This window comes from Pelobates fuscus, chromosome 9 (assembly GCF_036172605.1).
Source record: "Pelobates fuscus isolate aPelFus1 chromosome 9, aPelFus1.pri, whole genome shotgun sequence".
NCBI lineage: Eukaryota > Metazoa > Chordata > Amphibia > Anura > Pelobatidae > Pelobates > Pelobates fuscus.
The window spans coordinates 152,814,492-152,832,078 of record NC_086325.1 but is presented as its reverse complement, the minus strand read 5'-3'; the positions used below and the strand labels follow the sequence as shown (position 1 = coordinate 152,832,078).

General features: G+C 41.8%; 1 protein-coding gene across 2 annotated transcripts in view; it reads right to left on the bottom strand.

The window, feature by feature from the left end:
- Window positions 1-1,890: 1,890 nt before the first annotated feature.
- The window catches only part of LOC134573203 (histo-blood group ABO system transferase-like), a 134,816-nt gene continuing 119,119 nt past the window's right edge, over window positions 1,891-17,587 (bottom strand). For both annotated transcript variants that reach the window (XM_063432784.1, XM_063432783.1), the window contains exons 6-8: window positions 16,901-16,936; window positions 14,345-14,479; window positions 1,891-3,146 (exon numbers count right to left, since the gene is read on the bottom strand). In XM_063432784.1, the coding sequence (XP_063288854.1) occupies window positions 2,408-3,146; window positions 14,345-14,479; window positions 16,901-16,936 (910 nt within the window). In that variant the 3' untranslated portion in view covers window positions 1,891-2,407. The remainder of the gene's footprint in view (window positions 3,147-14,344; window positions 14,480-16,900; window positions 16,937-17,587) is intronic.

The window sequence follows — 17,587 nt, the reverse complement described above, 5'->3', positions numbered from 1 at the left end:
GAGGGAGGGGGGCTGAGCAGGGAGAGAGATGGTCCTTGAAGGGAGGGAGGGAGGCTGAGCAGGTATGACAGGAAAATGCACAGGGTGAAAAAAAAAATCTTGAAAATATCACCATTGTCATGGGGAAAACACGCAACCTATGTCCACTTTAACAATAATAAGAATATATGTGAACAATAATCGAAAATACTGCAATCCATTTTCACTGTTATCTGTAAGGCTTCTATTCTAAGGACTCCTGAGGTGTAACGGGCATAAATATAAAAAGAGTAGATGGTGATAACTATGGCAACCATAAATAAACCATTACAAAAATGCTCCAGATCTGAATAGCTTTGATGACACCATTATTTAACCATGCTGCTAATTGGTGAAATGCATAAGATATATTACAGATGATAAAATTTATAGTAATAATAAAAAACATGTAATGTAATGAGGATAAAAATGCAAAACTTTCAATTACATAAAGAAATGAAGAAGAGGTTAGGGAAATCATTTAACAAACTTGGATATATAAAAAAAACCAATTATGTAAACCACAGAAAAATATTGCTCAAAGTATGTTTTATTTGACTTTTTCTTGGTAGTGGTATATATCATTTATATATAATTTCAAATATACCTGGTGATATTATTTCATTGAATCATTGAATCATATGTTGCAGATGCCCTAGATAACACATTGTATTCACATAAACTGCGGTTTCAAAGACTAACGGAGTTTGATTAGTTGGAAGGTAAACCATTTTCTAAATGAGTGTAGACATAATAATACTCTACTTTTTAGGGACTTTATCAACTCCTTGAGATTTGTGAAAGAAAAAAACCAAAACATTTTGGTGATGTTAAACTTCTTAATAAATTGTATTTGGCTCTTACTATGGAGCTTGAGCATTTTTTTTTTTTTTGTTATATTATAAAGGAATAAGTCATCACATTTTCAATAAATAGCTATTAGATTTGACATGTGCCTATCTACTTGAAATATGCAATAAAAAGTGAACCAAACTATCCTTTAGAGTCATTACTATTTTCAAGAATGATTTGGATTAGCAAAGGTGGCATTTCAGAAGTGTTCAGTGATGTCTTATCACTATTATATTTAAACAAACTGAAGTGTTAAAGGGACTCTACAGTGCCGGCACAAACAAATCCGTTTTCCTGGCACTGCAGGACCCTGCAGTGCCCCTCTCCCTCCCACTCCTCATCCCATGTTGCTGAAGAGGTTAAAACCCCTTCAGTGACTTACCTGAATTCAGCACCGATGTCCCTCGGCGCTGGGTTAGGTTCTGCCCACACCCATGGATTTCCGCGATGCTGGAGGTCCTCATGCATAGCGTGAGTACGTCCAGCGTCGTTTAAAACACTTTTCGTGTTTTAAGAACACAAAGTCCATCTGGTGGCTGTCTGATAGACAGCCACTAGAGGAGGACTTAACCCTGCAAGGTTATTATTGCAGTTTTAAAAGCTGCAATAATTACACTTGCAGGGTTAAGGGTGATGGGAGTTGGCACCCAGACCACTCCAATGGGCAGAAGTGGTCTGCGTGCCTGCAGTGTCCCTTTAACTTAGTTGCATGTTTGTTAAAACTCAAGTATATACAATGTGTCAATAAGCATTTTTTGTATATGTAAAGGAATGCTAAAAAAACTATAACCACTACAGCGCGTTAAGGTGCCAGGAGTGCTCTGGTGCTCCCCAATGTAAGGAAACCGTTTTAAAAACCTGGTTCCATCTCTTTATAGCCTCCAGTAGAGCCGAAAACTCCTATTAAATGCTTCTGTTAGTTCACCTGAAGCCCTGCAAAGGGCCCGTTAGTCCTGCACTGCTGAGTTTAGCTCGGGCAGAGAGAGTCTGGCTCTGTGCTGTAGTGCTTATTGTGCCTGGTGTTCTTTAAAGGGACATTTCAATCCATTAAAAATATGCTAAAGCACCAATCCAAAATAATGACATATAACAAAAATGCTTACTTTTACAGTACTTTCTGTTTGTGCAAATCTCCACAAATTGGACTTGAATTTGCTTACTACAGGAAGTAGTGTGGCCTACATACTCTGAACATGTTTATCCTAGCGCTGCAAGAGTTACAATGTAGGGAGGATGATTAGCTATCTGTGCACAACTTGAGTTCTGCTCAGTGGAGGGACTTCTGGGACTTGTACTTTAGTTACCAGGTTTTCACTCCTGAAAGCCAATAGCTGAACTATCACTGCCAGACAACTTTTCTGTACTTTTCAGTGATATTGGAAAAGGGTTATTGAATACTGAAAGTTTGGAGAGAAGGACAGAAAGAGAGCTATAATTTTTGTAGTAATAATACGTTTTTTTTTTTTAGAATGTGGGAGGTGGGACAAGGGTGTCAGGGATAAAATGCAGAATGTTGCGAAACCTTTTTTTTTTTTTTTTAATGTTTAGCGTTTTGACTGGCTACTTGTTTTTCTTTGATTGATCTTTTGTTCCGGATTTCATTATGGTTTTTTGGAACAGCAACAAATCTTCGTCTTTTAAGGAATCCTGGGATACCCATACGGTTGTCCCATAAATATTCAGGTGAAAGGAGCTTTGTCGGTTTGTAATAAATAAAATATTTGTTTAAATGACTCTCTTCATGCCATATAGCTTCAATATGTTTCTCTCTGTCCGCCATTATGCCATTATGGCAGTAATTGGTCAGTTTGTATATTTCTTCTGTTGTGCCCCCAAAGTAACCTGCTGCATAATAAAAGTCACCCTCATCATATGGAATGTAGGCTCTAGACTGTGGCCGCCGTTCATACGTAAAACTCTGTCGAGGTGCGTTATAGTAACCAGGATGTATGGTCCCAAACAATTCACTTAAGCTCTCTACGCCAACATCGTCACTGAACTGCATGTCAATATCCGCCACAGCCAGGTAGTCAACCTCATTGATGAATCTGTCACGAGTATAATTGCGAATCATCTCCATGCGTCTGAAGCAGATATCCTGCCACCTTTTGTACGTGGGAGATTGTAGGGTAAATAACTGTCTCCCTTCACCAAGAGTAAAATTGTACTGGCGTACTTCCTCGACACGATCAGTGAGTATGTAATAGTTGACTTTATGTCCTACCATGAAGAATTTTTCAGCCGTTTCTATGAATTGTTTAAGGAACACTACATACCTGAAATAAAAGGACATAGATGTATAACTCAGTTATAAATTAAAAAAGTTTGCAAAAAATGTTTCTACATTATTAATTGTGATTTTGCTATAAAAAAAAAACCATAACATCTGCTGTAATATTTCAAAATCTAACAATTGACAGCATAGCAAGTCAGTGGACAGGAAAAGTTTCACCCCTGCCACTAGTTTTCGTAAAAAACATCTAGCCTTGTTATATACCTTATAGCCAATTTAGACATTTAAGAAAATATTGTTCAGAATTTTCAGTTTGAATAAACAGATGGAGGAAATGAAAACGTAATTTTAAATTAAGCATGAACAGAGCAATAGTAGTCCAGGGCCCAGACTTTAACGCACGCTAGGCAACCTCTGGCCCTCCACATGTTTTGGACTACATATTCCATAATGCACATACAGTCATAACCCTGGCAAAGCATCAGGGGAGATGTAGTCCACAACATCTGGAGTGCAATAGGTTGCTTACCTCTGCTTTAAAGGGACACTCCAAACTCCTAGAGCACTTCATTTTACCGAAGTGCTTTATGTGAAGTGTGTCCTTTTTTTTTCATTTTACAAAAAGTGCAGATTTCAATAGAAATTGACACATATATACATTAACCTTGTTAAAACCCTCTGGCTGCCAATCAGACACCTGGTTCTGCTCCTTTCTACCGTGTTTCCCCGAAAATAGGACCTACCCCGAAAATAAGCCCTAGCCGAATTTTCGGGGTGGGCTGCAATATAAGCCCTACCCCGAAAATAAGACCTAGGCATTTTACCTTTGGCGGGACTTCCTTCTTCTATGAGGAGGGGGAGGAGCGTTGCTGGCCGCGGCATCGCGCAGCGTGATGATGACGTGCGCAGCGTGATGACGACGTGCGCAGCGCCGTCAGTCTGCCTTCACGGATCTTCAGCGGAAGGATCCATTCCGGGCGGTGAGGCACCCAGTGGTCGGACTCTTTGAACTGTGAGTAGATACCGGTATTTTATGCCTGGGACTTAATTAATTAAAGGGGGGGGGGTGAATTAATTAAAGGGGGGGTGAATTAATTAAAGTGGGGGTGAATTAATTAAAGGGGGGTGAATTAATTAAAGGGAGGGTGGATTAATTAAAGGGGTGGTGGATTAATTAAAGGGAGGGTGGATTAATTAGAGGGGGGTGTGGATTAATTAGAGGGGGGGTGGATTAATTAGAGGGGGTGGATTAATTAGAGGGGGTGGATTCATTAGAGGGGGTGTGGATTAATTAGAGGGGGGTGTGGATTAGAGTGGGTGTGGGGATTAATTAGATGGGGTGGATTAATTAGAGGGGTGGATTTATTAAAGAGGGGGGGTGGATTAATTAAAGGGGTGGTGGATTAATTAGAGGGGGTGGATTAATTAGAGGGAGGGTGAATTAATTAAAGGGGGGTGGATTAATTAGAGGGGGTGGATTTATTAAAGGGGGGGTGGATTAATTAGAGGGGGTGGATTAATTAAAGGGGGGGTGGATTAATTAAAGGGGGGGGTTCAATGTACATACCGGTACCGTAAATAAATAAGCCCTACCCTGAAAATAAGCCCTAGTGTGTTTTGTGTGACTAAAATTAATATAAGACCCGGTCTTATTTTCGGAGAAACACGGTAGGTGCTTAGCTCAGTGGACTCATTGAGCGGTATTGTGAAGTCTGTGATGGGGCAGCCATGGAAAGTCAACGCTGGGAAAGAAGGGGAGGATTTGCAGAGGTTTTAGATAAGAAACCTGCAGCTGTTGCAAGTGACATGCTTTAAAAAAAAAAAAAAAAAAAGAATTGGGTTAGTTGAGTGTCCCTTTAATCAACAAGCAGGGTTAGAATTTACAATAATACTCAGGCATTTATCTTCAGATATAGTCCTTAACCAGGACACGTTGGAAATAGTATTAAAAAGTATTAAATTAAGAGGAAATTCAACTCCGAATCAAATGTTTAAAAGTGGCCCTAAGGTTATTAATTCTCAAATACCATTATTTAAACACATTATTGCCCTCACTATAACATTTAAATCTAAGGAAATAATAGCCCCAGCAGCTTCAATTGGCTTTGTCAGGATCCTTCCATATTGTCTCGGAACTCCTCCATGTTGAATTCATCCCAATCGGCATTACCGGGCGTTATGACTTCAGGGTTTCACCGATCAGTCTCCGCCCATGCGGCTGACGTCACGCACTTCGTTTCAAATCACGACCTTCAGTGGGGATATGAGCATCAGAACTGGACCATGGAGCAATGAAAGAAGGTTGCCTGGTCTGAAGAATCACATTTTCTTTTAGAACAGGTGGATGGCCAGGTTCACGCGTGTGGTTTTCCTGGGGAAGAGATGGCAGCAGGATGCACTATTGGAAGAAGGCTGTTTGCTAGTTATGCTATTTTTTTCTGGAAATAGGCAAGCTGAAAGTAAGGGTTTACATGGGTATGTCTGCCTGCATGACTGATTGAAAACGTGTGGAATGTGCTGGAACAACATATCCGATCCATGCAGGAAGTTGCAGGTCTTAACAGATGATACGTCACATTCAAATGTCATGTGGAGTCCTTGCCTCAACCCATCAGAGCTGTTTTGACAGCACGAGTGGCACCTACACGATATTAGGCAGGTGGTTTTAATTTTGTTGCTGTTGGGAGTTTTTCCCTTTTCTGTTAAGTTATCTAATTTCACTTCTTGTTTTTAAATATCTATTGCATTAAATGAACCTTAATGATTTAAAAATATATATTTATATAGACCTTTTTTGGGGGAAATTTTGCTTTTTTTTTTATCTGGCTGAGAATCCATACTGGGTCAGATTCTACTGTTTTCTGATCAACTTCTGGTCAATCTAACTTGCCATCTGCTTTAGGTACACACACACAACTGAGTAATTAAGGACCTGGGGACTCCAATCATGGTGATTAAATTACCTTGTATCCCATCTTTCAGAGGGTGGAAGAACAGGGGGCATTCAGGGGCATACCGTGAGGTTGGCAAAACCGGCGCCCACCAGGGGCGCAGGCTGAAGGTGGGGCGCAAAAATCAAGTGTCAGTGTGACAAGTGATTTTTGTGCCCCCCTGCTCGGCCTGCACCCCACTGAAGCATGCGGCTCCACACTCTATTAGGGAACCACACGCAATGTCAGGCTGTCCGGCTGGAGGGGAGCGCTCGTGAAGCCCAGCTTCCTGCTGCCCGAGCTGCCTCCTTCACTGGTGCCTGCCGCAAGCTGTGTGGAGGAGGCGAGGATATGAATGACATCATATCCCTGCTCCCTGTGTACCACACAGCGCGGATGGCGCCCTGTGATGAGGCTGGGCTGCAAGTCAGGACTCCACAGAGCCTGTCAGCATGCATCTCAAGGACCTGTATGTAAAGTAGGTATGTAATTGTGACTGTGTGTATATGTATGTATTTCTCTGTGTGTATGTATGTATGTCTCGGTGTGCATGTATGTGTGTCTCTGTGTGTATAAATGTCTCTGTGTGTATGCAGGGCCGGTGCAAGGATTTTTGCAGCCCTAGGCAAAAGTAAAGTTTGCCGCCCCCCCATGTGACATCACAATGCCCCACCCATATGATCTGCCATTTTAACTAATGCCAGTACTGCAGTGCCGCCGTGTTTTTCATTAAAAGGCCTGCAGGGACAGGCTGGGAAAAAGAGCGCCAAAGTGACTGATAGAAAAAGGCCGCCGGCAATCTCGCGAGATTTGCTGCGGAATACCAAGAGAAAAGGGTGAAAGAGCTGAACGTTCGCCAGAAAAAAGGCGAATGCATATAGAGTCACAGGGGAACACATAGAACAGGTGAATCCAGCGTTCGAATGAAAAATTCGAATGCAGCAATAGGAGAATAGGCAGGCAGACCGGTTCACATCAAACAGGTGAATCCAGCATTCGAATGAAAAATTCGAATGCAGCAATAGGAGAATAGGCAGGCAGACTGGTTCTCATCAAACAGGTGAATGCAGCGTTCACATGAAAAATTTGAATGCAGCAATAGGAGAGAAGACAGGCAGACCGGCAGAGTAATGAAGGGAAAGTTTAGAGCGATACCAAGGGAATCAGAGAAGGTAGAGCAGGATAAAGCCGGACAGGGAAGGTCTGGGACCCTCGGCTCAATAAGGTATACAACAGAAGGTCAAATAAATACAAAATACAAGCATAAATTAACCAGTGAATGGTACAAATTGTCAGCAGAGAAAAAGTAAATAATGAGGTACTTATCTGTCTGGTAGCAGCAAAGAAAGAGGAATTGGAGGAGGAGGTGCTGCCTATTATACTGGGACTGGATATGGGAGTGTCCTATCTCTATGGTTACTGTTTTTTCTTACTGTTAATATACTTTGCTGCTATTGGTGGACAGTAAAGAAAGGGTTAAGCAATATGAGCCTCCGTGTCTTGACATAAAATTAGAGATTAGTGCCACGAATAATATGCTAGATTGCTTACTTACAACCAGATGAGGATGATGATGGGCTCTACCTGCAGTCTGGCTCCACTGGTCTGGTGAAGAACAGGCTCTCTGGAGGCTGTTTGTAACTGTGGTCACACAAATCAATGTTCTGGGAGAACGGGAAACAGCTCCATTTTTGGGGGGCCCTTTACACAGCTCAAGGTCTGGGTCCCAGGGTCCACCTTCATGTTCCACCAATGAGTTTGTTCACAGGGGGTGGAGTGTGTATGGGATGTCCTGATATGTGTGTAAGGAATTGTGTGAATCTGTGTTTGTATGTGTAAGGGCTGCAAGGTGTGTTTCTGTGTATGTATGGGATGCCGTGTGCGTCTGTATGGGGTGCATTGAGTGTGTTTAAGGGGTGCATTGTGTGTTTCTGTGTGTGTAAGGGTTGCATTGCTTGTGTGTGTGTCTGTGTGTGTAATGCATTGTGTGTTTTTCTGTGTGCAAGGGGTGCGTTGTCTTTGTGTGTAAGGGGTGCATTGTGTGTGTGATGGATGTCAATCTCTCCCCCCTTGTCACTCTCTTCTCCCCCCTCCCTTGTCACTCTCTTCCCCCACTCCCTTGTCACTCTCTTCTCCCCCCTCCCTTGTCACTCTCTTCCCCCACTCCCTTGTCACTCTCTTCTCCCCTCCCCCTCCCCACTCTCATTCCCCTTCCCTCCCCTGTAACTCTCACCCCCTGTCAATTTCTTTCTCCCCCTGTCAATTTCTTCTCCCCGTGTCAATTTCTTCTCCCCCCTGTCAATTTCTTCTCCCCCTGTCAATTTCTTCTCCCCCTGTCAATTTCTTCTCTCCCCTGTCAATTTCTTCTCCCCCCTCTGTCAATTTCTCCCCCCCTGTCAATTTCTTCTCCCCCTGTCAATTTCTTCTCCCCCTGTCAATTTCTTCTCCCCCCTACCCTACCAATTTTTTCTTCTCCCCCTCCCCTCCAATTTCTTCTTCTCCCCCCTCCCCTACCAATTTCTTCTTCTCCCTCCTCCCCTACCAATTTCTTCTTCCTCCCCCCTCCCCTACCAATTTCTTCTTCCTCCCCCCTACCAATTTCTTCTTCCTCCCCCCTCCCCTACCAATTTCTTCTTCTCCCCCCTCCCCTACCAATTTCTTCTTCCTCCCCCCTCCCCTACCAATTTTGTCTTCCTCCCCCCTACCCTACCAATTTCTTCTCGCCCCTTCTCATACCAATTTCCCTATTCTCCCCCCTCCCCTATCAATTTCTTCTTCCTCCCCCCTCCCATACCAATTTCTTCTTCTCACCCTCCCCTACCAATTTCTTCTTCTCACCCTCCCCTACCAATTTCTTCTTCCTCCCCCCTCCCCTACCAATTTTTTCTTCTCCCCCCTCCCCTACCAATTTCTTCTTCTCCCCCCTCCCCTACCAATTTCTTCTTCCTCCCCCCTCCCCTACCTCTGTTGTAGCGTGGCCGAGCTCTTTAGGATCCGCGGGTACAGGGAGCTTTTGTTTTCATTACCCGGCTGGACTAACAGGAAGTGCACACTGAGTGTGCACTTCCTGTTAGTCCAGCCGGGTACAGGAGACAGATGCTCCCTGCACCTGCGGACCATACAGGGCTCGGCCCCGCTACAGTGAGGGAGTGACAGGAGGGAGCGCTGAGTGCTTCCCTCCTGTCAGCCCCTCTCCTCTGGCTGCGCCCGGGCGGTGCGCCCTCATGGACGCACAAGCCCAGGCAAAGCTGCAGCCGCCTGAGGCTCTCTACAGAGCGCTCGGGCGGCGCTCCTGGGACTTAGCCGTTTTTCTGCAGGAAATTGACCGACTGCACAGCCCAAATCTATGGAACTGTTTTGGGCAGGAAAATGTGATTGCGGTCGGTCATAAAGGACTTCCGGCTATCTTTTTATCCACTGGAGGGATTGGTATGATTTTTAAAGTATGCTGAGTTTAAATATGTAATTTTTATGGAGATTGGATGTATGGTTTTAAAGTTACAGGGTATGTGGAAAAACTGTATTTTTACTGTCTGTGATAATTATGTTAAACCATTGTGTAACATAATTGTATCACAGGCAGAGTGGAGGATTTTGTGTGTAAATGCTGGGAGTATCTTCTGTAATGTACGTGTATGATTGGTTATTTTGTAACACCCTGTGGGTGGTCCTACCTAAAGGAAACTGTCATAAAAGGAGGTTCTTTTGGTGCCATTAAACAGACCACTGCTTGACCCTCAACACGGAGCTCTGTCTCGTCTTTGGGGGGATTTACTGTATGCTGTTAGAGACTGATTTCCAGGAGTGTAAGCTGATTGTCTGCTTTTCCTGTTCGTCTGCTAGCAGCTATTCGTGAGGTTCCAGTTCGGGAGTTGGAGTGCTATTTTGTATCCAGTTCGGGAGTTCGGTGTTCTGCAGTAGCTGTGCCTGATCTCTGGAAGGGGAAGATCTTCTAAACAGCGGTTTAACCCTTTTATGCCTGGGGGTGCCGTTACACATGGCTTGGAAGAAAAGACACACAAAGGGATCTGGAGGGACACACAAAATGGACTAAGGGGAGAAATAGACTATAGTGGTAGAGAAATAAAACAAAGAAAGGGGCTGGGGGTAAGAGACACAAAAAGGGGACGGGTGTAAGTAAGAGACAAACAAAGGAGGTTGTAAGACACACTAAAGAGGGGTAATACATTCAAAAGAGGGGATATGAAACACTAAAGAGGGTAAGAAATTCAAAAGGGGGTGTTGCAAGACACACAGGTTAAGATGCACTTTTTTTGTGGGTGGGGGAAAAGGGGAGGCAAAATGCTTCTTCGCCTGTGTGGCTAAAAATCCTTGCACCGGCCCTCATCACACGCACAGTACTCACTAGGAGAGGGAAGCTCCTCCCCCTCCTTCCGTTCTGTGTAGGCGCGCCGGGTGTAACGGGACAGAAATATGTGGCAGGGGGAATGGGGACAGAAATACATGGGAGGGTCATGGGGACAGAGAGATACATGGGAGGGGGCTGGGGGGATGGAAAGAGACATGGGAGGGGACATGGGGGGATGGAGAGAGACATGGGAGGGAGGCATGGGGGACGAGAGACGGTAGGGAGGCATGGGGGACAGAGACATGGGAGGGAGGCATGGGGAGGGAGAGAAGTGGGATGGTGACATGGGGGAGAGAGAGGCATGGGGGAGAGAGTGACATGGGGGGAGAGAGTGACATTGGAGGGGAGATGGGGAGAGAGAGTGACATGGGAGGGGGCATGGGATGGGGACATGGGGAGAGAGAGTGTGATATGGGAGGGGGAATGGGGAGATAGAGTGACATGGGATGGGAACAAGGGGGGGAGAGAGAGACATGGGGGGAGGGAGGCATGGTGAGAGGGACATGGGATGAGGCATGGGGGAGAGAGACACAGAGGGGTGGGGGACATGAGGGGGAGAGAGACACGGGTGGGTGGGGGACATGGGGGGAGGGAGACACGGATGGGTGTGGGACATGGGGGGAGGGAGACACGGATGGGTGTGGGACATGGGAGAGGGACATGGATAGGAGGTAAGGGACATGAGAGAGGGACTTGGATAGGAGGCAAGGGACATAGGAGGGAGACTGTAAGTAACTTGAAGTTTTTAAAAAACTAAAAAAATCTGTCAGCACCGAAGTTGCTGTTTAGTGGATAAGGGAGTGCGCTGTATTTTCTCTTTTTATTGTATAAATTGGCTCCCTGCAGCACCCTATTTATGCATGTTCAGGTGAGTGCAGCCAGCCCCCTGGTTTCAGCACTAATAAGGTGTGATGTACCCTATGTTATGCTTGTAAAAAGGTGTGATGTGCCCTGTGTTAGGCTTGCAATATGGTGACAAGCATTCCACTGGCACATCACCATCATCACCAAAGTGTAAATATATATTTATGATTTAAAGCTGCTAACATATTCATTAGAGCAGTGGTTCCCAAACCAGTCCTCATGGCCCACCAACAGTCCAGGATTTATGTATTTCTCTGTTTTATTCCAATGGAGATACTAACAAAACATGGACTGTTGGTGGGTCTTGAGGACTGGTTTGGGAAACGCTGCATTAGAGCAAACCCTATCATTGGCATTATTGGGAAAGCATTGTATAAGAAGATTTGTGATTTCATGTGCACTAGCTGATAGAGTTCTCCTTGTAGTGGTTTCAAATAGAGAGAAGGGGCTTTGGGTGACTGGCAATTCCTCTTTAATCACTATTTATGGGACATGGAGGATGAGGAAACAAAATACAATGCTAGATTTATTTCTTTAGCTTCCCTTCACATGGTGGAAAACGTTAAACTAAAAAAATTAAGTTTTAGTTTTTTCATGATAAGGGAGGAGGGGGGGTAATATGGTTCCTCTCCAAGGGCGCTGGAGACCCTAGGTACGCCTCTGGGGACAATCACCAAGAGAAGGCTCCTACCCAGTATATATCATGTATACCCTAAAACACAGCATAGAGGAATTAATCCCACTTAGTTAACATTGGGTTCTGGTGAACAAGGATAATGAATAGAGGTATTTCTTGTCTGTCACTATTTCACTGATAGTGATGGTTGATTAGGGTGTTCCACCACTCAAGATAAAGGGGTTTTAGCCCTTAGTTAAATTCAAATAGAAAAAAAGATAGTGGTAAAACACTAGTTAAAAAGTAACTTTTATTGCTAAAATAAAAAAAATAGTTCATATATATATGGATACTAGAACAATATCACACAGTCAAAATGATAGTAATAATAGTGATATTCAAATGAAAAATAAAACATAAAACAAAAGTTATTAGAAGTTGTCAATGATTCAAGTAAAGAGACACACCAATCTGCACCCGACAAGCGTTTCACCCAGCGGCCGTTGCTGGGATCATCAGGAGTGCTGGAGAACTACACAAAATTTATTTTTAAAATCTCCCGCCATCTCTGTCCAGTAATTACTGGGATCTCATAGTTACATAGTTACATAGCTGAAAAGAGACTTGCGTCCATCAAGTTCAACCTTCCTCACATTTGTTTTTTGCTTTGATCCAAAAGAAAGCAAAAAAACCCAGTTTGAAGCACAATTTTGCAACAAGCTAGGAAAAAATGTCCTTCTTGACCCCAGAATGGCAGTCAGATTTATCCTTGGATCAAGCAGTTATTACCCTACATTGAAAGATTATATCCTTGAATATTCTGTTTTTGCAAGTATGCATCTAGTAGCTGTTTGAACATCTGTATGGACTCTGATAAAACCACTTCTTCAGGCAGAGAATTCCACATCCTGATTGTTCTTACAGTAAAAAAACCTTTCCTTTGCCTTAGACAAAATCTTCTTTCTTCCAGTCTGTGACGAGACCAATCTCGCCACATTGCATTGGAGGAGCCTGGTTGCCCGCCTGCTGCCTTTGGACTATGGCCCTGGGAGATTGGCCCCTTTTAAAAAACTTATTTGGCCCTAACAGAGTGCATGTCACTCATTCTGGCCCTTTAAACACAGTGGGGCCATTCGGTACTTGCCCTGTGTGAGCGGTGATACCCCCAGATAGCTATGCCATGGAGCCTATTCATATAATGAAAGACTATGGGATTCACTGTATGCTGTTGGAGATTGATTGCTAGGAGTGTAAGCTGATGTCTGCTTTTCCTGTTCGTCTGCTAGCAGCTATTTGTGAGGTTCCAGTTCGGGAGTTTGGAGTGCTACCTTATTCCCTTGTATGCAGTTCGGGAGTTTGGTGCATTCACTTATATCCAATTCGTGAGTTTTGCAGTAGCTGTGTCTGTCTGTGAAACGGGCATTATCGCCTAAACGGATTTTTACCCCTTTTCTGCTGAAACGGTCCGTTACACAGCGCATGGCCTCGTGTCCTATGTAAAGTCCGGTTTGTAAATAGATTTCCACACAATGGTTTGTATTGGCCTCGAATATATTTGTATAATGTTATCATATCCCCTCTCAGGCGACGTTTTTCTAAACTAAATAGGTTTAAATTTGTTAACCTTTCTTCATAGCTGATATGTTCCATTCCTTTTATTAATTTTGTAGCCCGCCTCTGCACTTTTTCTAGTGCCATAATATCCTTCTTTAGAACAGGTGCCCAAAATTGCACAGCATATTCAATGTGTGGTCTTACCAGTGATTTATAAAGAGGCAAAATGATATTCTCGTCCCGAGAATGAATGCCCTTTTTCATGCATGACAATACCTTACTGGCCTTGGCCACTGCTGATTGACATTGCACATTGTTGCATAGTTTGTTGACTATAACAATTTCCAAGTCCTTTTCGTGTGTTGTTATCCCTAATTCACTTCCATTAAGGGTATACGTTGCTTGTGTATTCTTTACGCCGAAGTGCATAACTTTGCATTTTTCAACATTAAATTTCATCTGCCATTTGAGTGCCCAGTCCCCCATTCTATCTAAATCCCTCTGCAGCAAAGTAATATCTTGCTCACATTGTATTATTTTTATCTTTTGATGGCACACTTGGTAAGTCGTGCTAAGGTAGGTATCCTAAATGTCATCATAATTCTATAGAACATCTTACAACATAGAACAGGATAACAAAAAAAAAACAAAAAAACCTGTATGTCTAGAAAATTTCTAATTGCATTGCGGTTTCATTGGAGTGGTTTCACTCCAGTTAGAAGCTCTTTGTTATGGTGTACTGGTAAAGAAATTAAAACTAGTAAATAGCATTTTCTTTTACATTTGCTGTGACATCAGAAACAAACGGCGTCGGGATCATGTAAATAAACCACATGATACCAAAGGCTTTCCACCATGTTTCCTCTTACTTTAGAAAAAAATACGTATGTAAAATCGTTATTACTTACTTTTTAATGGCAAACATCGCAAGACCAATGCAGACTCCTCTTTGGTGGAACTGGGCATTCAATATATCAATGTTATAAGTACCATTCCACATAATAGGGGCAAGCCACGGTGTCATCATCACCACATCGGTTCTCCTAAGATATTATATAGAAATACAGAATTAAAAAAAATATTTTCCTCTGTTTGTATTCATGTTTTGAATTATAATTTTGGTTCAATAATGCAAAACTCTACTAATTCCTAAAAATGTTGGGAACTTTATTTATTTGAAAAGTTACTATTTTTTTTGCTGTAGACAAAGATATTTAATGTTATAATTCTAGATTGCCATGTGAAATATGCAAATAAGTACAGAATAATTTTTATAATTGTTTCAGATTTTTATGCTGCATTTATGAGGACTGCCTTTACAGTGAATTGCCATTAGGTTCATATGGAAATATACATTATATATACATATACATTTTATATATACATATAGAAGTTGCATAAAGAGATACTTAGTAAAGATAAGAATGTATTTCTTTTTGCAACACGTCTTATATTTTTCCATAGTTATTTTAGATATAGATATATATATATATATATATATATATATATATATATATATATATATATATATATATATATAATTTTTTTTATTACATTTGTGATTTTGTTATGATGGCTTTTTTGGCCATGTTTGCAAAAATAGAAGAGAGATTTTCAAGCAAGACTTTGATATGTGAGCATGAATTAGTTTTTTTTTACAGTTTTTTTTTACATTTTATGAGTAATATATTAAAAACTATAAAAAACATAATTCCTGCTAACCTGCTGAAGTCTTGCTTGAAAATAGTGTGCCTCCTTCCTAATACACAAAAATAAGGTGTAAGAGTTATACCAAACAAGTGGAGCGCTCTACTTGTTTGGTATAACTCTTATACCTTATTTTTGTGTATTTGTTTTTTATTGTGGGTAAGGGGTATTCCACTTTTAGTGTTGAGCAGCTTTTACATTTCGGGCACGGTAAAGTAACACTCTCTATATCTTTTTTAGAGGTAGTTTCTTATATTGAGTAAGATATTTAAATCGCCTCCTTCCTAATACTTACTAAATGTAATGGGAGTAGGTATAGGGTTGGGATGGGTGTTTAATGGTATACGAGTTGGTGGGTAGGGTCTTGGAGGGGGCTTTAACTCTTCCAGTCCTGGGTACTTTCCAGCCTTGGGCCATATGGATTAGGACCTTCCAACCATATAACTATTAGGACATGGTAACCTCACGTTTAGTTTTTTTTTACATTTCGTTATTAGATCATTTGAGAGAGATGATTGATGTTATGGCTTCCAGATGCTAAGGATTGTAACTGTTTGCTATTTATGCTAGCTTTTTCCTGGAAATAGATCAGCTAAAAGTAAACGTTTATGTGAGTATGTCTGCCTGCATGACGTGCTAGTAAATAGTAGACTTGTGCTTTGTGAGAAAATTTAGCCTAGCCAATCCTTTTTTACAGAAAATATTCGGGATTTTAACCAGATACGGAAAGACTGATTTGAGAACTAAATCAGATAAACCAGGAAAATGGGCAGATCCATTTATTGCAAAATATGGGAGCATTTTTCTGCCATTTTTTTTTTTTTTACAGACTAAGTAACCGATAAAGGGAAAAAGAGGAGCAGCAGAAAAAAAAAATCTATATTTATATATTGATTAAATAAAAATGTATTAAATATGGATTTATTTTTTACACCTCTAGTACTCGCTTCTCACCTGATTTGTCAAACCAATCATCATTTAGTAACTACCCTTTCAGTAATTACCCTCCAGCCATCAATCATATCTAGTATCAATCAGTCTAGTAAACAATTTGGATCATTTTTTTCTTTTATTTCTTTTTTCTTTTTTTTACTTAGCAGAAAGTTGTTTTGTTTTGCTGAGTTGAGAGTCACTGAGAGAAGGTAAAATGCGTTGAATAATTTAAAAGGCAGATGTCCCATACACAGTGGACGGACATGACCTCACTTTTCTAAAGAGCTGATGATTTGAACTGGGCTGAAACTTACCTCTTTTTCCCTCACTGAGGCCAAGTTCTCCCTCTGTCCTATCCTCCTTGCCTGACATTGGGTGGGGAAGAGGGCACAGAGCACAGACTTGGGAAAGGACAAGGATGGCATGGACAGGGGCAGTACTGCCATTGGCGGTCTGGTATCAGCATGCTGGGCTTGCTGGTGTCATGTGCCAATCTTCGTTCCAAGCTGGTTAATTATGCTGCTGGAGGTGGAGTTTAACCTCTAGCAGTGATGGGGTTAATCTTTGTATGTGCAGCATTTCAAAGCAAAATGGACATACAGACTCCAGGCACCCTGACCACTTCAAATCAATAAATTGGTTATGTCGCTAGGATTAACAATTTTATTGAGAAATGTTTACTAAAATTTGCAATGCCCTTACCAGATATGCACAATTCAGTGCGTATTTAGTTCATAAATGGCAAATGTCCCGTGCTCCTTACTATCTCTGCTGTTAGCAAACTTATGGAAAATCATAGTAAAGTTTGAACACATAAAACTCACGTGGGGTTGAGAGCTCGGGGCTTCTCATACAACATTCTGAAAAAACAAGAAACATAGGTTGTATTTTTAAAAAGATTTAACGCTATTATCTGTACAAATAAGGTGTATATAAAATAAAATATACAATACTGGAGCGCTTAGTATATAAAAACGCTATAGGAGCAAAAATAGAGTTATTTATAGGCTATATCAAATCTCAAATATTTAATGGATACTAGCTGCCACACTTCAAAGTGATCCCTTCACCACATATAAAGTATTCAAAGTATAGTATTAAGAAGTGGAGCGATATCAAACTATAATGAGCACCTCCCCCACATGCAACAGAGCTTTTTTAAAAAAGGAAATGAAAATACTTATACTTCTCACTGGATGGTGTTCCAATTGTAAAAAACACAAGTATAAAGCATGTCACTGCTTAGTTAACAAACATAAAGCAGGTCATTGCTTAATATGCAGACAAAGAGCAGATCACTGCTAGATGTACAGAATATAAAACAGGTTACTGCTTACTAGATCGAATAGTGGGTAAACGGTATGTGTTCCCGTTACCCACAACCAGGCTTTCCCACACTGGGAGATGTCTCCTGCGTTAAGGGGTCAGTGGAGTTCCTTTTGGTGCAGTCCGGGTAATATGTGAAACAATCAGCTGTTGCTCTTTCAAAAAATCCCGGCTTGTTTGTATGC